At 37.8% G+C, this 24,859-nt stretch overlaps 1 protein-coding gene across 2 annotated transcripts in view; it reads right to left on the bottom strand.

Moving 5' to 3' along the window:
- The window catches only part of zranb3 (zinc finger, RAN-binding domain containing 3), a 334,364-nt gene extending 313,923 nt beyond the window's left edge, over positions 1-20,441 (bottom strand). The window contains exons 1-3 of one of the 2 annotated variants that reach the window (XM_061889174.1): positions 20,309-20,431; positions 19,447-19,538; positions 14,867-15,039 (exon numbers count right to left, since the gene is read on the bottom strand). In XM_061889174.1, the coding sequence (XP_061745158.1) occupies positions 14,867-15,039 (173 nt within the window). In that variant the 5' untranslated portion in view covers positions 19,447-19,538; positions 20,309-20,431. Of the gene's footprint in view, positions 1-14,866; positions 15,040-19,446; positions 19,539-20,308 lie in introns of both variants that reach the window. The other variant, XM_061889175.1, reaches the window with a different exon arrangement.
- Positions 20,442-24,859: the final 4,418 nt, after the last annotated feature.

Below are 24,859 nucleotides of genomic sequence, written 5' to 3'. Positions count from 1 at the left end.
AATAATTTGATATCTGCTGTAACTGACGAAATACAAATAAGTTTAACATCAGACCTGACATCGGAGGTGTCCACACTCTATCCAGAAAGACGCGTTGATATTCACCGCTACGCTACTGCAGGTCGATATATGCTAAGTGAGGGTGTTGCAATCAGGGTTTTATGCTGCTCGGCGGTAATCGATCGAACGTATTTATTTATGGTGAAAGCTATTGACTATATGATCTGGAAACGTATAAAATAACCTTAGTTTAAACTAGAGCAGACACAAACAATTCATCTATTGCCCCGTTTTCAAATATTCGCCTAATCTAAACGGCTGATTGAAAAAAATAAGGGTATTATGGTACATACTTGCCAACCTTGAGACCTCCGATTTCGGAAGGTGGGGGGTGGGGGCGTGGTTAAGAAGGGGAGGAGTATATTTACAGCTAGAATTCATCAAGTCAAGTATTTCTTATCTATAGCGGTCCTCTGTCTATAGTGGTCACCTGTCTATAGTGGTCACCTGTCTATAATGGTCACCTGTCTATAATGGCCACCTGTCTGTCTATACTTGCCACCTGTCTATACTTGCCACCTGTCTATATTGGTCACCTGTCTATAGTGGCCACCTGTCTAGGGTGGTCACTTGCCACAGAAAATGTGTTATCTCATCAGACCACAGAACACTTTTCCACTTTGCATCAGTCCATCTTAGATGATCTCCGGCCCAGAGAAGCGGGCGGCGTTTCTGGATGTTGTTGATAAATGGCTTTCGCTTTGCATAGAGCTTTAACTTGCACTTACAGATGTAGCGACGGACTGTATTTAGTGACAGTGGTTTTCTGAAGTGTTCCTGAGTCCATGTGTTGATTATATGTATGTATATATATATATGTATATATATATATATATATATATATATATATGTATGTAAGAAATACTTGACTTTCAGTGAATTCTAGCTATATATATATACATATTTATTATATATATATATATATATATATATATATATATATATATATATATATATATATATTTATATAAATAAAGAAATACTTGAATTTCAGTGTTCATTTATTTACACATATACACACACATAACACTCATCTACTCATTGTTGAGTTAAGGGTTGAATTGTCCATCATTGTTTTATTCTCTGTCACTATTTTTCTAACCATGCTGAACACCCTCTCTGATGATGCATTGCAGTGGGACACGCACAAAAGTGCTTTCATCAAATGCCCTAGAGTCCGGAATCTTCCATCTTTGTCTCCTTGTTGTGTGCGCAGTTGTGCACTGCACTCTCTAAAAGCCGTAGATGTTATTGTCACATATGCATGTACAGTAGATGGCAGTATTGTCCTGTTTAAGAGTGTCAAAACATTGCTGTTTGCGGCAGGCGAACTGCTTTACGGTAGACGAAAACGTGACTGCTGTTGTTGTGTGTTGTTACCGCGCTGGGAGGACGTTAATTAAACTGCCTCACAATAAACCCACATAAGAAACCAAGAACTCGCCCTCGATCATTCTACAGTTATGACATCATTGGGCAGACACGCTGTTTATATTGTGGGAAAGCGGACGTGAAAACAGGCTGTCCTCACTCAGGTCCGCATGGAGCTGGAGGGGGCGTGGCCTCCAGCTCCGCCTGAATTTCGTGAGGTTTTCGGGAGAGGCGCTGAATTCCGGGAGTCTCCCGGAAAATCCGGGAGGGTTGGCAAGTATGTTATAGTATATCGACACTAAAACATCCATCCATCCATCCATTTTCTACCGCTTATTCCCTTCGGGGTCGCAGGGGGGGTGCTGGAGCCTATCTCAGCTACAAACGGGCAGACTAGTCGCCACCTCATCGCAGGACACTAAAACATTTTACTTTAAAATATTCGTTTTGAATCAAGAATCGATTCTGACTAGTATTGTTACCCCCAAGAATCGAGTTGAATCGATACGATTCGCAACCCTAATAAATATATAAATTGAAAATTAAAAATTTTAAAAATATAGAATGTGAGTGTGAATGTTGTCTGTCTATCTGTGTTGGCCCTGCGGTGAGATAGCGACTTGTCCAGGGTGTACGCCGCCTTCCGCCTGAATGCAGCTGAGATAGGCTCCAGAACCCCTGCGACCCCGAACAGGACAAGCGGTGGGAAATGGATGGATGCAATAGGGTTGTAGTGTATAGCGATATTAGTATAGTACCGGGATGAATTATCTTCGGTATAGTGTTGTAACGATACCAATATTTTGGTACCGGTACTAAAATTATTTTGACACTTTGGTACTTTTATAAACGAAGGGGACCACAACAAATGGCATTATTGGCTTTATTTTAACAAAACATCTTAAGGTACATTAAACATATGTGTCTTATTGCAAGTTTGTCCTTAAATAAAATAGTGAACATACTTGTCTTTTAGTAGTAAGTAAACAAACAAAGGCTCCTAATTTAGTCTGCTGACATATTCAGTAACATATTGTGTCATTTATCATTCTATTATTTTGTCAAAATTATTAAGGAAAAGTGGTAGAAAATGTATTATCAATCTACATGTTCATTTACTGTTAATATCGGCTTACTTTATCTTTTAACATGTTCTATCTACACTTCTGTTAAAATGTAATAATCACATATTCTTCTGTTGTTTGGATACTTAACATTAGTTTTAGATGACACCACAAATTCAGGTATCAATCCGATACCAAGTAGGATCCGACATTGGTCAAATTCAATGTCCTCATGTATCCAGGACATATTACCTGAGTTTATAAACATAATATATATTTTTAAAAAACAAAAGCAGATGTTGTGATTTCAAAAAATGTCAATGTAATCATAGTAGTATCGACTAGATATGCTCCAATACTTGGTATCATCACAGTGGATGTTAGGTGTAGACCCACCAATGGCGTTTGTATATGTTCAAGCGTCACAGAAGAGTTGGTGCTGCAAGGAATTCTGGGAATTTGTTTTTTTGTGTTTATGTTGTTTTGCGGTGCAAATATTCTCCCAAAATGTGTTTGTCATTGTTGTTTAGTGTGGTTTCACTATATGGCACATATTTATGACAGTGTTGGCGTTGTTCATACGTCCACCCTTAGTGTGACATGTATGGCTGTTGACTAAGTAAGCGCTTCATTAACTTGTGATTAGTTTCTGAATCTTGTTGCTACTTACAAATTGAATAGATTCAAATATATGTGTGTATATATATGTACACACACACACACACAAAAAACACATTCATACGCATTGACCATTGTATTGTTGTAATTTCCAAACAAATATTCGACAACTCAGACACAACGTTGAAGCAAAATTCTTTTTACTGACGTTCATTCAATGTCAGGTTGTGACATTGATTTGACCATTGAATTTTGGTCATTTCCCAACCAATATTCAACAACACAAACACAACATTGATAAAACATGCTTTTTGACTGATGACGTTTAATCAATGTTGGATCCGGAGGTTGATTTGACCATTGAATTTTGGTCATTTCCCAAACAATATTATATAACACAAAAATACAACTTAGGAACAACATGCATTTCGACAACGTTTATTCAACGTCAGGTTGTGACGTTAATTTGACCATTGAAATGTTGTCATCTCCCAACCAATTTTCTACAACACAAATACAACATTGGAACAACATGAATTTTGATGACGTTTATTCAATGTCAACTTGTGACCTTGGTTTGGACCATTGAATTTTGGTCCTTTCTCAACCAATATTCGACAACATGTACACAAAGTTGAAACAACGTTCTTCTGACAACGTTTATTCAATGTCAGCTTGTGACTTTGATTTGACCATTGAATTTTGGTCATTTCCCAAAAAATCTTCTACAACACCAATACAACTTTGGAAAAACATGAATTTTGACAACATTTATTCAATGTCATCTTGTGAGGTTGATTTGACCATTGAATTTTAGTCATTTCTCAACCAATATTCTACAACACAAACACAACATTGACAAAACATGCTTTTTGACTGATGACGTTTAATCAATGTTGGATTCTGAGGTTGGTTTGACCATTGAATTTTGGTCATTTCTCGAACAATATTATATAACACAAAAATAAAACTTAGGAACAACATGCATTTTGACAACGTTTATTCAACGTCAGGTTGTGACGTTAATTTGACCATTGAAATGTTGTCATCTCCCAACCAATTTTCTACAACACAAATACAACATTGGAACAACATGAATTTTGATGACGTTCATTCAATGTCAACTTGTGACGTTGGTTTGGACCATTGAATTTTGGTCCTTTCTCAACCAATATTCGACAACATGTACACAAAGTTGAAACAACGTTCTTTTGACAACGTTTATTCAATGTCAGCTTGTGACGTTGATTTGACCATTGAATTTTAGTCATTTCCCAACCAATATTCGACAACACAAACAACGTCGAAACAATGTTCTTTTGACGTTTATTCAATGTCAGGTTGTGAGGTTGATTTGACCATTGAATTTTAGTCATTTCCCAACCAATATTCGACCACACAAACAACGTTGAGACAACATGCTTTTTGACTGATGACGTTTAATCAATGTGTGATTCTGAGGTTGATTTGACCATTGAATTTTGGTCATTTTCCAACCAATATTCGACAACACAAACACAACGTCGAAACAACGTTCTTTTGACAATGTTTATTCAATGTCAGGTTGTGAGGTTGATTTGACCATTGAATTTTAGTCATTTCCCAACCAATATTCGACCACACAAACAACGTTGAGACAACATGCTTTTTGACTGATGACGATTAATCAATGTTGGATCCTGAGGTTGATTTGACCATTGAATTTTGGTCATTTCCCCACCAATATTCTACAACACAAAAACAACATTGGAACAACATGAATTTTGATGACGTTTATTCAATGTCAACTTGTGACGTTGGTTTGGACCATTGAATTTTGGTCCTTTCTCAACCAATATTCGACAACATGTACACAAAGTTGAAACAACGTTCTTTTGACAACGTTTATTCAATGTCAGCTTGTGACGTTGATTTGACCATTGAATTTTAGTCGATTCCCAACCAATATTCGACAACACAAACAACGTCGAAACAATGTTCTTTTGACGTTTATTCAATGTCAGGTTGTGAGGTTGATTTGACCATTGAATTTTAGTCATTTCCCAACCAATATTCGACCACACAAACAACGTTGAGACAACATGCTTTTTGACTGATGACGTTTAATCAATGTTGGATTCTGAGGTTGATTTGACCATTGAATTTTGGTCATTTCCCAACCAATATTCGACAACACAAACACAACGTCGAAACAACGTTCTTTTGACAATGTTTATTCAATGTCAGGTTGTGAGGTTGATTTGACCATTGAATTTTAGTCATTTCCCAACCAATATTCGACCACACAAACAACGTTGAGACAACATGCTTTTTGACTGATGACGATTAATCAATGTTGGATCCTGAGGTTGATTTGACCATTGAATTTTGGTCATTTCCCAACCAATATTCTACAACACAAAAACAACATTGGAACAACATGAATTTTGATGACGTTTATTCAATGTCAACTTGTGACGTTGGTTTGGACCATTGAATTTTGGCCCTTTCTCAACCAATATTCGACAACATGTACGCAAAGTTGAAACAACGTTCTTTTGACAACGTTTATTCAACATCAGGTCGTGACGTTAATTTGACCATTGAAATTTTGTCATCTCCCAACCAATATTCTACAACACAAACAACCATTGGAACAACATGAATTTTGATGACGTTTATTCAATGTCAACTTGTGACCTTGGTTTGGACCATTGAATTTTGGTCCTTTCTCAACCAATATTCGACAACATGTACACAAAGTTGAAACAACGTTCTTCTGACAACGTTTATTCAATGTCAGCTTGTGACTTTGATTTGACCATTGAATTTTGGTAATTTCCCCAAAAATCTTCTACAACACCAATACAACTTTGGAAAAACACGAATTTTGACAACATTTATTCAATGTCAGCTTGTGAGGTTGATTTGACCATTGAATTTTAGTCATTTCTCAACCAATATTCTACAACACAAACACAACATTGACAAAACATGCTTTTTGACTGATGACGTTTAATCAATGTTGGATTCTGAGGTTGATTTGACCATTGAATTTTGGTCATTTCTCGAACAATATTATATAACACAAAAATAAAACTTAGGAACAACATGCATTTTGACAACGTTTATTCAACGTCAGGTTGTGACGTTAATTTGACCATTGAAATGTTGTCATCTCCCAACCAAGTTTCTACAACACAAATACAACATTGGAATACCATGAATTTTGATGACGTTCATTTAATGTCAACTTGTGACGTTGGTTTGGACCATTGAATTTTGGTCCTTTCTCAACGAATATTCGACAACATGTACACAAAGTTGAAACAACGTTCTTTTGACAACGTTTATTCAATGTCAGCTTGTGACGTTGATTTGACCATTGAATTTTAGTCATTTCCCAACCAATATTCGACAACACAAACAACGTCGAAACAATGTTCTTTTGACGTTTATTCAATGTCAGGTTGTGAGGTTGATTTGACCATTGAATTTTAGTCATTTCCCAACCAATATTCGACCACACAAACAACGTTGAGACAACATGCTTTTTGACTGATGACGTTTAATCAATGTGTGATTCTGAGGTTGATTTGACCATTGAATTTTGGTTATTTTCCAACCAATATTCGACAACACAAACACAACGTCGAAACAACGTTCTTTTGACAATGTTTATTCAATGTCAGGTTGTGAGGTTGATTTGACCATTGAATTTTAGTCATTTCCCAACCAATATTCGACCACACAAACAACGTTGAGACAACATGCTTTTTGACTGATGACGATTAATCAATGTTGGATCCTGAGGTTGATTTGACCATTGAATTTTGGTCCTTTCTCAACCAATATTCGACAACATGTACACAAAGTTGAAACAACGTTCTTTTGACAACGTTTATTCAACATCAGGTCGTGACGTTAATTTGACCATTGAAATTTTGTCATCTCCCAACCAATATTCTACAACACAAATACAACATTGGAACAACATGAATTTTGATGACGTTTATTCAATGTCAACTTGTGCCCTTGGTTTGGACCATTGAATTTTGGTCCTTTCTCAACCAATATTCGACAACATGTACACAAAGTTGAAACAACGTTCTTTTGACAACGTTTATTCAATGTCAGCTTGTGACGTTGATTTGACCATTGAATTTTGTTCCTTTCCCAACCAATATTCGACAACACAAACAACGTCGAAACAATGTTCTTTTGACAACGTTTATTCAATGTCAGGTTGTGAGGTTGATTTGAGCATTGAATTTTCGTCATTTCCCAACCAATATTCGACCACAGAACGTTGAGACAACATGCTTTTTGACTGATGACGTGTAATCAATGTTGGATTCGACCATTGAATTTTGGTCATTTCCCTACCAATATTCGACAACACAAACACAACGTCGAAACAACGTTCTTTTGACAATGTTTATTCAATGTCAGGTCGTGAGGTTGATTTGACCATTGAATTTTAGTCATTTCCCAACCAATATTCGACCACACAAACAACCATTGAATTTTAGTCATTTCCCAACCAATATTCAACCACACAAACAACGTTGAGACAACATGCTTTTTGACTGATGACGTGTAATCAATGTTGGATTCTGAGGTTGAGTTGACCATTGAATTTTGGTCATTTCCCAACCAATATTCGACAACACAAACACAACGTCGAAACAACGTTCTTTTGACAATGTTTATTCAATGTCAAGTTGTGAGGTTGATTTGACCATTGAATTTTGTCATCTCCCAACCAATATTCTACAACACAAATACAACATTGGAACAACATGAATTTTGATGACGTTTATTCAATGTCAACTTGTGCCCTTGGTTTGGACCATTGAATTTTGGTCCTTTCTCAACCAATATTCGACAACATGTACACAAAGTTGAAACAACGTTCTTTTGACAACGTTTATTCAATGTCAGCTTGTGACGTTGATTTGACCATTGAATTTTGTTCCTTTCCCAACCAATATTCGACAACACAAACAACGTCGAAACAACGTTCTTTTGACAACGTTTATTCAATGTCAGGTTGTGAGGTTGATTTGAGCATTGAATTTTCGTCATTTCCCAACCAATATTCGACCACAGAACGTTGAGACAACATGCTTTTTGACTGATGACGTGTAATCAATGTTGGATTCGACCATTGAATTTTGGTCATTTCCCTACCAATATTCGACAACACAAACACAACGTCGAAACAACGTTCTTTTGACAATGTTTATTCAATGTCAGGTCGTGAGGTTGATTTGACCATTGAATTTTAGTCATTTCCCAACCAATATTCGACCACACAAACAACCATTGAATTTTAGTCATTTCCAAACCAATATTCGACCACACAAACAACGTTGAGACAACATGCTTTTTGACTGATGACGTGTAATCAATGTTGGATTCTGAGGTTGAGTTGACCATTGAATTTTGGTCATTTCCCAACCAATATTCGACAACACAAACACAACGTCGAAACAACGTTCTTTTGACAATGTTTATTCAATGTCAAGTTGTGAGGTTGATTTGACCATTGAATTTTAATCATTTCCCAACCAATATTCGACCACACAAACAACCATTGAATTTTAGTCATTTCCCAACCAATATTCGACCACACAAACAACATTGAGACAACATGTTTTTTGACTGATGACGTTTAATCAATGTCGGATTCTGAGGTTGATTTGACCATTGAATTTTGGTCCTTTCCCAACCAATATTCGACAACACAAACACATCGAAACAACGTTCTTTTGACAACGTTTATTCAATGTCAGGTTGTGAGGTTGATTTGACCATTGAATTTTAGTCATTTCCCAACCAATATTCGACTACACAAACAACCATTGAATTTTAGTCATTTCCCAACCAATATTCGACCACACAAACAACGTTGAGACAACATGCTTTTTGACTGATGACGATTAATCAATGTTGGATTCTGAGGTTGATTTGACCATTGAATTTTGGTCATTTCCCAACCAATATTCTACAACACAAAAATACAACTTAGGAACAACATGAATTTTAACGGCGTTTATTCAATGCCTGGTTTTGAAGTTGATTTGACCATTGAATTTTGGTCATTTTCCAACCAATATTCGACAACACAAACACAACGTCAAAACAACGTTCTTTTGACAATGTTTATTCAATGTCAGGTTGTGAGGTTGATTTGACCATTGAATTTTAGTAATTTCCCAACCAATATTCGACCACACAAACAACGTTGAGACAACATGCTTTTTGACTGATGGCGATTAATCAATGTTGGATCCTGAGGTTAATTTGACCATTGAATTTTGGTCCTTTCTCAACCAATATTCGACAACATGTACACAAAGTTGAAACAACGTTCTTTTGACAACGTTTATTCAACATCAGGTCGTGACGTTAATTTGACCATTGAAATGTTGTCATCTCCCAACCAATTTTCTACAACACAAATACAACATTGGAATACCATGAATTTTGATGACGTTCATTTAATGTCAACTTGTGACGTTGGTTTGGACCATTGAATTTTGGTCCTTTCTCAACGAATATTCGACAACATGTACACAAAGTTGAAACAACGTTCTTTTGACAACGTTTATTCAATGTCAGCTTGTGACGTTGATTTGACCATTGAATTTTGTTCCTTTCCCAACCAATATTCGACAACACAAACAACGTCGAAACAACGTTCTTTTGACAACGTTTATTCAATGTCAGGTTGTGAGGTTGATTTGACCATTGAATTTTCGTCATTTCCCAACCAATATTCGACCACACAACGTTGAGACAACATGCTTTTTGACTGATGACGTGTAATCAATGTTGGATTCGACCATTGAATTTTGGTCATTTCCCAACCAAAATTCGACAACACAAACACAACGTCGAATCAACGTTCTTTTGACAACGTTTATTCAATGTCAGGTTGTGAGGTGGATTTGACCATTGAATTTTAGTCATTTCCCAACCAATATTCGACCACACAAACAACCATTGAATTTTAGTCATTTCCCAACCAATATTCGACCACACAAACAACGTTGAGACAACATGCTTTTTGACTGATGACGTTTAATCAATGTCAGCTTGTGACGTTGATTTGACCATTGAATTTTGGTCCTTTCCCAACCAATATTCTACAATACAAAAATACAACTTAGGAACAAAATGAATTTTGACGACGTTTATTCAATGTCTGGTTGTGAAGTTGATTTGACCAATGAAATTTGGTCATTTTTCTACCAACAACCAAGGATCCAACGTTAGACATGATTCTTGCTGTCAGTTTTAAAGCACAAGTGGGTATAATCAACGTTGTATCAATGTCTTGTTCCTGCTGGGGAAGGAGCTGTTCTTTTAGGGAAACTGTAAGTACCCTGTCAATACTAAGCATGCGTTTGTTTGGGCCCAGGTCATTAACGGAGTCTTCAGATAAACTGTAAAAAGGTACACCTGCTTGTCTTCCAGGAGGAACAGTACCCAAACTCTTCTCGCCGTCACATTGATCCCAACTGACATGGCTGTTCACAGAATGCAGCAGAAGTCAATTGACATTCTGACCTGCCCGTGCAGCAAAAGCCGCGCATCTCGATGTTCCTTAATCAATATGGCCGCCGCATCACAGTGGAGGCGCTCAGATTGGCTGCCCCCTGTGTTGACCTCCCTGAGAACCCGAGCTTGCATTAACTGGACGGGTTAGGAAACGGTCAAATCCTGTGTATACTCTTGTAGCAGGTGCTTTAGAGGCAACATGAGAAACTTCTTTTGGACATGAAAATAATTTTTGGAAATTTCACCAAATTGGCTGAATTTGACCTTATAAATGTTGAATATTTTTCATTTCACCTTTCGTGTCTACATGGTTCCTTTTAGGTGTTAACTTTTACAGACTTTATCTATGAATCTCATTAGAAGTGGGAATAACGATCGATACTCCGATGAATCCTAAATTGAAAGTGGACGATTCTGAACGAATGCTCAGATATAGATTACCTCATTTTCCGGACTAAATAAGCCGCACCCACTAAATTCCAGGGAAAAAAAAATGTTCCCAACCATATCCTAGCCGCACTATAAGTCACAGGTATTAAAATGTTGCGAAATTAGTTATTTATACAGACAATTCTGTAAATGTTTATTTACATACCTTAATTATTTCCATATGATACCTGTAACACGGTAGTAAAACGGATGATCAGACAAAACAGAAGTCATCTTCATGGACCCACTAGCTGCGGAAGTTAGCTGAATAAACATATTTTTTTTATTGCACTCAAAGAACAATTGTAGAAAGTTAAAATATAAATTAAAGGGGAACATTATCACAATTTCAGAAGGGTTAAAACCAATAAAAATCAGTTCCCAGTGGCTTATTTTATTTTTCGAAGTTTTTTTCAAATTTTACCCTTCATGGAATATCCCGAAAAAAGGCTTTAAAATGCCCGATTTTCGCTATCTGTGAAGCCACCGTCCATTTTCCTGTGACGTCATCCAGTGATGCCAATACAAACAAACATGGCTGATAGCACAGCAAGATATAGCAACATTAGCTCAGATTTAGACTCGGATTTCAGCGGCTTAAGCGATTCAACAGATTACACATGTATTGAAACGGATGGTTGGAGTATGGAGGCAGATCGCGAAAACGAAATTGAAAAAGAAACTGAAGCTATTGACGCTATTCGGCCATGTCTGCCTTAGCATCGCCGGTAAAATGTGCAGACCAGACGATCGGGACTTTCGTATTGACACTGGAGCAACTTAAATCTGTCGATTGGTAAGTGTTTGTTTGGCATTAAATGTGGGTGGAGGGAAACGCTGGATGCAAATATAGCTACAAATGTACATACAGCTAGCCTAAATAGCATGTTAGCATCGATTAGCTGGCAGTCATGCCGCGACCAAATATGTCTGATTAGCACATAAGTCAATAATATCAACAAAACTCACCTTTGTGATTTCGTTGACTTTATCGTTGGAAATGCATCTGCAGGATATTCAGACATCTCTGTGCCATGTCTGCCTTAGCATCGCCGGTAAAATGTGCAGACCAAACGATTAGCATGCCGTGCTAATCGACGCATATTCTACGTAAATCAACTTGAATCCGTCCCTGATCGTGTTGTTACACCCTCCGACAACACACCGACGAGGCATGATGTCTCCAAGGTACGGTACAATAGTCGAAAAAACGGAAAATAACAGAGCTGATTTGACTTGCTGCGTGTAATGTGTTTGAGAAAATGGCGGTTGACTACCTAGGTGACGTCACGTTTTGACGTCATCGCGCCGAGAGCAAATGATAGGAAGGCGTTTAATTCGCCAAAATTCACCCATTTAGAGTTCGGAAATCGGTTAAAAGAAAATATGGTCTTTTTTCTGCAACATCAAGGTATATATTGACGCTTACATAGGTCTGGTGATAATATTCCCCTTTAAAGGGCACTGAACACATTGGGCGTTTCTCGTTGCACTCTGAGAACGATTTACAATTTTCCATATTACATATAGTGTGCCATAATCAAGGATTAGATTAGAATATAATAAAAACACTTTATTTACTTTATATTAAATGCTTCATGATTCATGTTCGCCACTCCTGGTATGTGCTTTAAAAAAATACAATTATTAGTAAGTACCAAAAACAAAATTATGGAATAAAAGTACCCAAATAAGCTACAGTAGGGCAAAAAAGTATTTAGTCGGTCACCGATTGTGCAAGTTCTCCCACTTCAAATGATGACAGAGGTCTGTAATTTTCATCATAGGTACACTTCAACTGTGAGAGACAGATTGTGAACAAAAAATCAAGGAATTCACATTGTAGGAATTTCAAAGAATTTATTTGTAAATTATGGTGTAACATAAGTATTTGGTCAACCATTCAAAGCTCTCACTGATGGAAGGAGGTTTTGGCTCAAAATCTCACGATACATGGCCCCATTCATTCTTTCTTTAACACGGATCAATCGTCCTGTCCCCTTAGCAGAAAAACAGCGCCAAAGCATGATGTTTCCACCCCCATGCTTCACAGTAGGTATGGTGTTCTTGGGATGCAACTCAGTATTCTTCTTCCTCCAAACATGACGAGTTGAGTTTATACCAACATGGATACATGGATGATACAGCAGAGGATTGGGAGAATGTCATGTGGTCAGATGAAACCAAAAATAGAACTTTTTAGTATAAATTCAACTTGTCGTGTTTGGAGGAAGAAGAACACTAAGTTGCATCCCAAGAACACCATATCTACTGTGAAGCATGGGGGTGGAAACATCATGCTTTGGGGCTGTTTTTCTGCTGAGGGGACAGGACGATTGATCCGTGTTAAGGAAGGAATGAATGGGGCCATGTATCGTGAGATATTGAGCCAAAACCTCCTTCCGACAGTGAGAGCTTTGAATGGTTGACCAAATACTTATTTTCCACCATAATTTACAAATAAATTCTTTAAAATTCCTACAATTTGAATTTCTGCATTCTTTTTTCACATTCTGACTCTCACAGTTGAAGTGTACCTATGATGAAAATTACAGACCTCTGTCATCATTTTAAGTGGGAGATCTTGCACAATCGGTGGCTGACTAAATACTTTTTTGCCCCAATATACTGTATGTAGCTGGTAAAACACACACTTGTTAAAGATAAAACACGAATTGAAATAATTTAATACAAAATGGTCAATTCACTTGCATTAGTTGACTGTTTTAACTACTAATATTTGGCATCAATCCAAGCAGCTGTGTGCGCCTACGTATCTACATGTTATGTATCTACATGTGCACAACAGAGAGAGAGTAGCGTGTGTGTGTTTGTGAGAATGGCAAAGTGTTGTATGAGTGACGCCAGTGAGTAAAGAGAGAGAGAAAGAGATGTAGCGCATGCACTGCGCAGTAGAGTGATGAACGGGTCTCGTTGTGTCCTGCAGAACTAACAATAAATCAACCAGAATGTCACATATCGGCGGCCTCGTCATTCTGACCTGAAATCGGATCCTTGCAGACCCATTGACGGGTAAAGTGAACGATGATACCCCCGACGAAAACATCGACACGTCTCCCCTGTGCTCCTCGACTATAGTCTGCACCGGAGCAGAACAACAGGACAGGTGTAACAACTACATTAATACCTGTCACTCTTTAAACTGCTTGTGCAGATCTGAATGCTTATTATTTAAATGTTTATCTGAGTTTGAAGCAAAGGTGCTAATACTAAATCGCCACAATTGGAGAGGCGTGTTTTGAAGCAACACTTAAAGCGCGTTTCTTCCTTATTCAAACGCCACCTTTATCGTTAGATTTGAACCCCAAGTACCTCCATATTGTGCTTTACCACCCTCTTCATTAAGCAGTAGAATTGTTGTTGTTTTTTGGCCATTCCTCCTTTCCAAGATGTTATTGCTTGTATGCACTTTGTGTGTGCGTTTTGACACACTCAACAGCTGATTAAAGAAAGGCACAGGTATTTTTCAAAGGCAGTATAGTACCAATTTTAATCAATTAGTATTGCAGTAGGTTATTAGTACCGGTACACCGAACAACCCTACAGGGAATATAAATCGATGAATAAGGCCACAACATTGGCGACGGCTGCCATTTGCTTGTTTGCAGTTGCCTAATTTTCTGCACTGCTGGAGCGTGTGCCATCCCTTGGATGTTCACGGCAGAGCTGCGCGTTACGTCACACTCATGCGTGTCATTTGTGCATCCGTGTGTATGCGCCGAGGTGTATCTGCACCAAGTGCCGCCGGTGCTTACCGTCCGTTCTTGGATAAAGCGAAATCCACGCCCTCCCTTTGGAAAGACATCAAGCGCTGCAGGAGCTTGCGAGGAAGGCCTGACAGTTGCCGTGACCATCTTGTATCACAGTGGGGGGTCTGCGGGCCGCTACCATCCACTGCCATTACCGGGCCCTCACCGGTAGCTTCCATCTGAATTGTAACACGTACACAAAAAACACGGACCTTTAAGCGTGTGCAATTTGCAGGACAATCCTGAAAGAAGTACAGGTATTTTTACAGCAAAAAAAAAATGATCCCTCTCATTTTTTCTTCACTATCAACACCATTTTGGGGTCAAATGACTATAACAGCCAAGTTTAACAAGCTATATCATCAGTATCGGGTCCTTAGCATGTCTAAATCTATATTTTTAAACATCTGTTCTTGGCAGATGCCGTTTATCGCAGTGTTTCTTTAGGCTGAGGGCTGCCAAAAATATCTGTTTTTCAGCTGTGCTCATTTGTCAGGGTTTCTTTCCCACACATTCATTTATTTGTGGCGGCCCGCCACGGAAGAATTACGGCCGCCACAAATAAAATGATTATTTTATTTTATTTTTTTCGGCTTTTAACTCGCTCGACCGCTCATAAAAGCAATGGGACTCTGTCTGTGAATGGAGCTTGTAGTTACATATTATATAAATATGTAAATATTATATAAATATGTATATAAATATGTACATAAAGTGTTGTAATTATATTCCAATTCTGCGTTCTTCTCGGTCATCCCCCCCCCTGTAAAAAATGGAGCTTGTACTTACAACTCCTGTGCAGTAGGTGGCGGTAGCCTACTATGCATTATAACTCCGCCGATGTAATTATATTCCAACTCGGCGTTCTTCTTGGTCATCGCCGCCGCCACTGCCCCCCCCCCCACCCGCGGCCCGACCACACCACCACAAATAGATGCCTGACCTGTGGGAAACACTGTTTGTAATACACTTTTTCACCACTTGTGGCAGTAATGACAATATCAAACAAACAGAAGAAGTCTGGAGGCAAAGTCAGAGGGAAGTTTAAGCGCAAAAATTACGACTAAAGTGGTAAAGCTGTATTTTAATTTACACTTACATTTTTTGGGGACAGTTTATTTAAAAAACATGCCGATTGTTATTATTCATTATTAATTTAGTTAGAATTTGATTATTCTAGCAATATTTCACTGCATATAAATGTGTTTTTCATCAGTTTTTACGAGCCCCTTATTTTGAAGTATGTCTGATGAGTATTTATTTTTGTCATCAGCCTGACCTAAGCCTTGATAATAATCTTTGTAATTAACACATGCTTTAATACAATTTGACAAGGTTGTAATTAGGTTGGATATAATATTGAATATGATTAAACTCAAGAGTAAGATTATTAAATCGGTGTTAATGGTTGACTGGGCCACCGGGGCCCCTCTGTAGTGGAAAAGTTGGGAAAATGAAGAACCCCCGTTTTATCTTGCATCCCCAGTACTCAGGGAATAAGTCATGCAGGTCTGTTCACTCAAGAGGGCTTTAAGGGCAAAAAGACAAAGTATTTGAATAAGTCAGTAGTTTTTGCTTAGTTATTTTGCACAACTGACTTTGTTTTGCTCACATAACTGTATTATTTTGTTGCTATTGTTACTAATCGATCAGCCACCTATTATTAGCAGCCAAAGTATGTTATTGCAGTTCAATACCTTTTAATTTGATCAGAAACCGCCATCCTCTCTGGCTGACACTTTGTTTTTAGTCCTTTGGCTGACAAGCAGTAAATAATGTGTCTCCATACAGAGTGTGAAGCCGCTCCCCAAAGCTAAAGTTAATAATAATCACCTTAAATACGGCAAAAAAAATGCACTTCGTAAGAACACACGTTACACACCGGAAGCAGGTCATATGGTCATACATTTTTGAAAAAGCTCCATGGAGCCACCAGGGTGCCGCTCAAGAGCCACATGTGGCTAAAGAGCCGCAGGTTGCTGACCCTGCACTAGATGGAGCCCACAGTTTGAAAAAAAATGTTGTATTGATTTTGTTTTACTCCAACAATTAGTAAAAATGTAGTAAAAGATAATAAGGAACTAGTTTACATACTTTGTTTATATGGTTACACTCTCAATAGTACTCACCATAAATACATCGAAAAATATACAGTTAAAACATGTGATCGGTATCAGTATTGTATCCGGAGATATCACTAATGGATGACCTGTATCAGAATCTGCAGCATAAAACAATGATTGTCATTTTGATACCAATACTGTTTCAGTGTAATTAAATCTCCTCCTGTGTTTTATTCTGATTATAATCACGATCAACAAATTAAATGCAAAAAACACAAAAGTAATTTGATGATCTTTAAAAAAAAGCCCCGATAAAAAGTGACGGTATCAGTATAAGCGATACTGGGCCCTGTGTTTATTTAGTATCAAATCGATGCCAGAATTTGTAGTATCATCTATGTCACAGTTTGGAGACCTGGCCTGCAAACGAGAGTTAAAGCAGGCCGTGGATATTATTTTGAATCGGGGGCCACATTTAGAGAGAAAAATGTGTCTGGGGGGCCGGTATATCTATTTTTAGGAACACTAATACAAAACATCACAATAATGTCTGAATAAATGCTAAAAACGTTAAGACAGACCGCCTTAAAAATATAATCGAATCTTACATTTTTCTATGAACAATAAAACACTGAATATTAACCTAATATGAAGGTCACACCCACTTTTGATCGATATTTTACAATCAAAAGAAACGTAAAAAAATGCAACAAACAATGAAATATATGAAATAATATCAGAGAATCTGGAGAAATCAATCCACGTAAGCGGCATGGCCGGAAACCAACATTGAATGACCGTGACCTTCGATCCCTTAGACGGCACGGTATCAAAAACCGACATCAATCTCTAAAGGATATCACCACAAGGGCTCAGGAACACTTCAGAAAACCACTGTCACTAAATACAGTTTGTCGCTACATCTGTAAGTACAAGTTACAGCTCTACTATGCAAAGCGAAAGCCATTTATCAACAACATCCAGAAACGCCGCCGGCTTCTCTGGGCCCGAGATCATCTAGGATAGACTGATGCAAAGTGAAAAAGTGTTTTGTGGTCTGACGAGTCCACATTTCAAATTGTTTTTGGAAATATTCGACATTGTGTCATCCAGACCAAAGGGGAAGCAAACCATCCAGACTGTTATCGACGCAAAGTTCAAAAGCCAGCTTCTGTGATGGTATGGGGGTGCATTAGTGCCCAAGGCATGTGTAACTTACACATTTGTGAAGGTACCATTAATGCTAAAAGGTACATACAGGTTTTGGAACAACATATGCTGCCATCAAAGCGCCGTCTTTTTCATGGACACCCCTGCTTATTTCAGCAAGACAATGCCAAGCCACATTCAGCACGTGTTACAACAGCGCGGCTTAGTAAAAAAAGAGTGCGGGTACTTTCCTGGCCCGCCTGCAGTCCAGACCTGTCTCCCATCGAAAATGTGTGGCGCATTATGAAGCGTAAAATACGACAGCGGAGACTTTTGAACGACTGAAGCTCTACATAAAACAAGAATGGGAAAGAATTCCACTTTCAAAGCTTCAACAATTAGTTTTCTCAGTTCCCAAACGTTTATTGAGTGTTGTTAAACGAAAAGGTGATGTAACACAGTTGTGAACATGCCCTTTCCCAACTACTTTGGCATGTGTTGCAGCCATGAAATTCTAAGTTAACTATTATTTGCTATAAAAACAATAAAGTTTATGAGTTTGAACATGAAATATATTGTCTTTTTAGTGCATTCAATTGAATATGGGTTGAAAAAGATTTTCAAATCATTGTATTATGTTTTTATTTACCACAATTTCCCAACTCAAATGGAAACGGGGTTTGTAATTAGAGGACCATAGTAACTAGTACATCATGCATATTCCAAGCATTGATAGACTTAATATAGTTGAAGACTTACCGTCATTAGAAAATATGACTGCACATCATAATGGCAGCTACACTTTACATCTTAAACATCTAAAGTAATTATTTGGGAATGTCCGGCGGGCCAGATTGAAAAGTTCAACGGGCCCCCGGGCCTTAAAGGCCTACTGAAATGAGATTTTCTTATTTAAACGGGGATAGCAGGTCCAGTCTATGTGTCATACTTGATCATTTCGCAATATTGCCATATTTTTGCTGAAAGGATTTAGTAGAAAACATCGACGATAAAGTTCACAACGTTTGGTCCCTAATAAAAAAGCATTGCCTTTACCGGAAGTAGCAGACGATGTGCGCGTGACGTCACGGGTTGTAGGGCTCCTCACATCCTCACATTGTTTACAATCATAGCCAGCAGCAGCTAGAGCTATTCGGACCGAGAAAGCGACAATTTCCCCATTAATTTGAGCGAGGATGAAAGATTTGTGGATGAGGAAATATAGAGTGAAGGTCTAGAAAAAAAAAATCAAATAAAAAAAGGCGATTGCATTGGGAGCGATTCAGATGTGTTTAGACACATTTACTAGGATAATTCTAGGAAATCCCTTATCTGCCTATTGCGTTACTAGTGTTTTAGTGAGTTAAATAGTACCTTAAAGTCAAAGAGGTGTGGCCACGGGTGTGTTGACACCAGAGTCTCTGAGGGAAGTCACAAAGCTGCAGCAGGACAGAAGCTCCGCTGATCTGCGGTAAGAGCCGACTTATTACCACAATTTTCTCACCGAAAACTGCCGGTTGACATGTTAGCTTGACCCTGAAGCTTCACCTCCGGGAATTTTAAACAAGGAAACACCGGCTGTGTTTGTGTGGCTAAAGGCTAAAAGCTTCCCACCTCCATCTTTCTACTTTGACTTCTCCATTATTCATTGAACAATTTGCAAAAGATTCAGCAACACAGACGTCCAGAATACTGGTTGCAATGTTAACATTTCATCATTGATATATAAACTATCAGACTGCGAGGTCGGTAGTAGTGGGTTTCAGTAGACCTTTAATTTGCCCAGGGCTGAGCTAAAGGCTCCGAGCTATCAACTCACTGTCTAGCGCGACTCTTAAGGGCATCTGGAAGTGAGATATACACAATTTATAGTCACACTTAGAATATATAAAAGCAATACGTATCCGGAAGTAGGATGTTGGTGACCAAAATAAGAGCTCTTCAAATGCCAGCTACATCACATACCTTCAGAATCAATACCGGAAACACTTTTATTTTGGCGAATCCGACTTTATACCAATAAACTGTTCTAAAACTATACAGTTTTGAGTTTAAAGCGTGTTTAATTAAGTTCGCATGTCATTTCCCCCCAAAGGAACTGTCGAAAATGCCAAACCCACCACGTGTTTTGATGATAACGATGCTAGTTGTCGCATCATACGCGTCATCGTTTGGAAAGTTTAATTCGGTACAATCAACGTCGTCGTGTGTTTGTGTGTTTGTGTTGCAGCCCTACCGGATTAAAAGGTGGAATAAAGCCCAGCAGTCCAAAAGGGATTTGAACACAACAGCTCGAGTTGAAGCATGGGAAGTGTATCTCGCGGCAAAATAAAGGTGCACTCGATTTTCAACACCGGCCATCCAGGTCAACAAAGCAGCTTTCAAATTACATAATTTACGGGTTGCAGCATTTGACAACAAAATGTGCGATAATGCAACAATGTCAACAATATTAGATTACACATATTAAATAAATTAAAAGAAACACATTTTAAAGCAGGGGTCACCAACGTGGTGCCTGTTCTAAAAATAGCCTATTTCCTTGAATTGGGGGCGCTAATTAATTTAAAACCTCTTCTCACTCCTGCGCTTACCAAAGGCATGCGGTAAAAGTAAGCATGCGCCGTTTATTTTAAAACCTCTTCTCACTCCGGCACTTACCAAAGGTATGCAGTAAAAATTTGAGTGTGATGTAAGCTTAGACCTTAAATCCTACTGAATAGCTCTTAATCCGCTTCCCTTTATGCGATTTCAAATTACCGGTATTGAAATCAGCCTCCTCCATTTTGAAAATGATGACAGGGGAAGTGTCACGAGTTTGACCCGGCGGTAATACTAAGCTTGCGCTAATTATTTTGCGAAGGCAGGTGCATACTATATGCCCTGTGGCAATTCAAGGAAATACAGTAGCTCAAATAGCAGCACTTACCAGTGAGCTGCCTCTATTTTTTAAATTGTATTTATTTACTAGCAAGCTGGTCTCGCTTTGGTCGACATTTTTAATTCCAAGAGAGACAAAACTCAAATAGAATTTAAAAATCCAAGAAAATATTTGAAAGACTTGGTCTTCACTTGTTTAAATAAATTATTTTTTTACTTTGCTTCTTATAACTTTCAGAAAGACAATTTTAGAGAAAAAATACAACCTTAAAAAATTATTTTAGGATTTTTAAACACATATACCTTTTTACCTTTTAAATTCCTTCCCCTTCTTTCCTGACAATTTAAATCAATGTTCAAGTAAATTAATTTTTTTCACAGTAAAGAATAATAAATCAATTTTAATTAAATTCTTCATTTCAGCTTCTGTTTTTTTCGACAAAGAATATTTGTGATATATTTCTTCAAACTTATTTTGATTAAAATTCTCAAAAATGATTTGTCTTTGTTAGAAATACAGCCTGCGATGAGGTGGTGACTTGTCCGGGGTGTACGCCGCCTTCCGCCCGATTGTAGCTGAGATAGGCACCAGCGCCCCCCGTCACCCCAAAGGGAATAAGCGGTAGAAAATGGATGGATAGAAATATACAGCCTGGTATAATTTGTTATATATTCTAACAAAGTGCAGATTGGATTTTAACCTATTTAAAACATGTCATCAAAATTCTAAAATTAATCTTAATCAGGAAAAATTACTAATGTTGTTCCATAAATTCTTTTTTAAATTTTTTCAAAAAGATTGCAATTAGCTAGTTTTTCTCTTCATATTTTTCGGTTGAATTTTGAATTTTAAAGAGTTGGAATTGAAGATAAACTATGTTTCAAAATTTAATTTTAATTTTTTTCGTGTTTTTTCCTCTTTTAAACCGTTCAATTAAGTGTTTTTTTTTCATCATTTATTCTCTACAAAAAACCTTCCGTAAAAGGAAAAAAAATTAACAACGGAATGAAATACCCATTTTAAGGTTAATTAAAAAAATAATAAGGTAAATTGAGCAAATTGGCTATTTCTGGCTATTTATTTAAGTGTGTATCAAACTGGTAGCCCTTCGCATTAATCAGTACCCAAGAAGTAGCTCTTGGTTTCAAAAAGGTTGGTGACCCATGAAATAGCGCATGCCTACTTTTACCGCATGCCTTTGGTAAGCGCAGGAGTGAGAAGAGGTTTTAAATTAATTAGCGCCCCGGCAGCAAATCAAGGAAATACGTACGGTTGCTAGTTTTTCTCTTCTTTTTTTCGGTTGAATTTTAAAGAGTCGAAATATATTTATAAAAATATTTATCTGTTTCTGTATATATTTATATTGAGAAATCATTAATATGATCAGTGTTTTTTATAAAGATAAACATCATTAATCATTAAAGGCCTACTGAAATTAGATTTTCTTGTTTAATTGGGGATAGCAGGTCCATTCTATGTGTCATACTTGATCATTTCGCGATATTGTCATATTTTTGCTGATAGGATTTAGTAGAGAACATCCACGATAAAGTTTGCAACTTTCGGTGCTAAGAGAAAAGCCCTGCCTTTACCGGAAGTCGCAGACGATGACATCACCCGTTGATGGCTCCTCGCATAGTCACATTGTTTTTAATGGGAGCCTCCAACAAAAAGTGTTATTCGGACCGAGAAAACGACAATTTCCCCATTAATTTGAGCAAGGATGAAAGATTTGTGTTTGAGGATATTGATAGCGACGGACTAGAAAAAAAAAAAATGATAAAAAAAAAAAAAAAAGTTTAAAAAAAATGCGATTGCATTGGAACGGATTCCGATGTTTTTAGAGACATTTACTAGGAGAATTCTGGGAAATCCCTTATCTTTCTATTAAGTTGCTAGTGTTTTAGTGAGTTGAATAGTATCTGATAGTCGGAGGGGGTTTGTCCACGGGTGTCTTGATGCCAGTGTCTCAGGGGAGTCGACGGCAGAATTTTTGGACGGCACAAGCTCAGCTTTTCTCCGGTAAAAAGCGACTTCTTAACCACAATTTTCTCACCGAAACCTGCTGGTTGACATTTGGTAGGGATACATGTTCTCTTGACCGAGCTCTGATCCATAGTAAAGCTTCACCCCCAGGAATTTTAAACAAGGAATCACCGTGTGTTTGTGTGGCTAAAGGCTAAAGCTTCCCAACTCCATCTTTCTACTGTGACTTCTCCAATATTAATTGAACAAATTGCAAAAGATTCAGCAACACAGATCTCCAAAATACTGTGTAATTATGCCGTTAAAGCAGACGACTTTTAGCTGTGTGTGTGTGCAGCGCTCATATTTCCTTAAAACCCCTGATGTCTTGCGTACACGTCATCATTACACGACGTTTTCATGACGAAACTCTTGGGAAATTTTAAATTGTAATTTAGTAAACTAAAAAGGCCGTATTTGCAAGGGCGGGGGGTACTAGGATGACAGGGGATGCAAAACATTAACAGTGCAATACGTTTTCATAACATGGTTATGAAAACGTTATGAAAACTGCCTACCTAGTCTTGTTATATTCTTATTTTACTGTTATATTTTTATTCCCATTGTTGCTTTTTATTTTTTATTATTACTGTAATATTTCTCTATTTTGTTTCCATTTAAACCCCCATTATTTACTTTTTCCTTTTTTTTAAAAATTGATCTCAACTCTGTACACTGCTGCTGGAATTCTAATTTTCCTGAAGGAACTCTCCTGAAGGAATCAATAAAGTACTATCTGTCTATCTATGTTATTATTTCATCATTGATATATAAACTATCAGTCTGCGTGGTCGGTAGTAGTGGGTTTTCAGTAGGCCTTTAAGGTCCAAGCTTACATCACATTTAAATTTTTACCGCATGCCTTTGGTAAGTGCCGGAGTGAGAAGAGGTTTTAAAATAAATAGCGCATGCTTATTTTTACCGCATGCCTTTGATAAGCGCAGGAGTGAGAAGAGGGTTTTAAAATAAATAGCGCATGCTTATTTTTACCGCATGCCTTTGGTAAGCGCAGGAGTGAGAAGAGGTTTTATATTTTAAATAGACTTTAAATCTTTTTAGACCAGTTGATCTGCCGTTTCTTTTCTTTTTCTTCTATGTCCCACTCTCCCTTGTGGAGGGGGTCCGGTCCGATCCGGTGGCCATGTACTGCTTGCCTGTGTATCGGCTGGGGACATCTCTGCGCTGCTGATCCGCCTGCGCTTGGGATGGTTTCCTGCTGGCTCCGCTGTGAACAGGACTCTCGCTGCTGTGTTGGATCCGCTTTGGACTGGACTCTCGCGACTGTGTTGGATCCATTGTGGATTGAACTCTCACAGTATCATGTTAGACCCGCTCGACATCCATTGCTTTCCTCCTCTCCAAGGTTCTCATAGTCATCATTGTCACCGATGTCCCACTGGGTGTGAGTTTTCCTTGCCCTTATGTGGGCCTACCGAGGATGTCGTGGTGGTTTGTGCAGCCCTTTGAGACACTAGTGATTTAGGGCTATATAAGTAAACATTGATTGATTGATTGATATGAATTAGCGCCCCGGCGGCAATTCAAGGAATTACGTATGGTTGCTAGTTTTTCTCTTCTTTTTTTCGGTTTAATATTAAAGAGTTGAAATATATTTATAAAAATATTTATCTGTTTCTATATATATTTATATTGAGAAATCATTAATATGATCAGTGTTTTTCACTAAGATAAATATCATTAATTATGAATAATAACATAGAGTTGAAGCAAATTGGCTATTTCTGGCAATTTATTTAAGTGTGTATCAAACTGGTAGCCCTGCGCATTAATCAGTACCCAAGAAGTAGCTCTTGCTTTCAAAAAGGTTGGTGACCCCTGTTTTAAAGAGTTTCTCGACACCCGGCGGCGGCGTGCGGTGAC

This window comes from Nerophis ophidion, linkage group LG27, assembly GCF_033978795.1.
Source record: "Nerophis ophidion isolate RoL-2023_Sa linkage group LG27, RoL_Noph_v1.0, whole genome shotgun sequence".
Lineage (NCBI taxonomy): Eukaryota > Metazoa > Chordata > Actinopteri > Syngnathiformes > Syngnathidae > Nerophis > Nerophis ophidion.
Note: the sequence above shows the minus strand (reverse complement) of the source record. Positions and strands in the feature narration are given on the sequence as shown.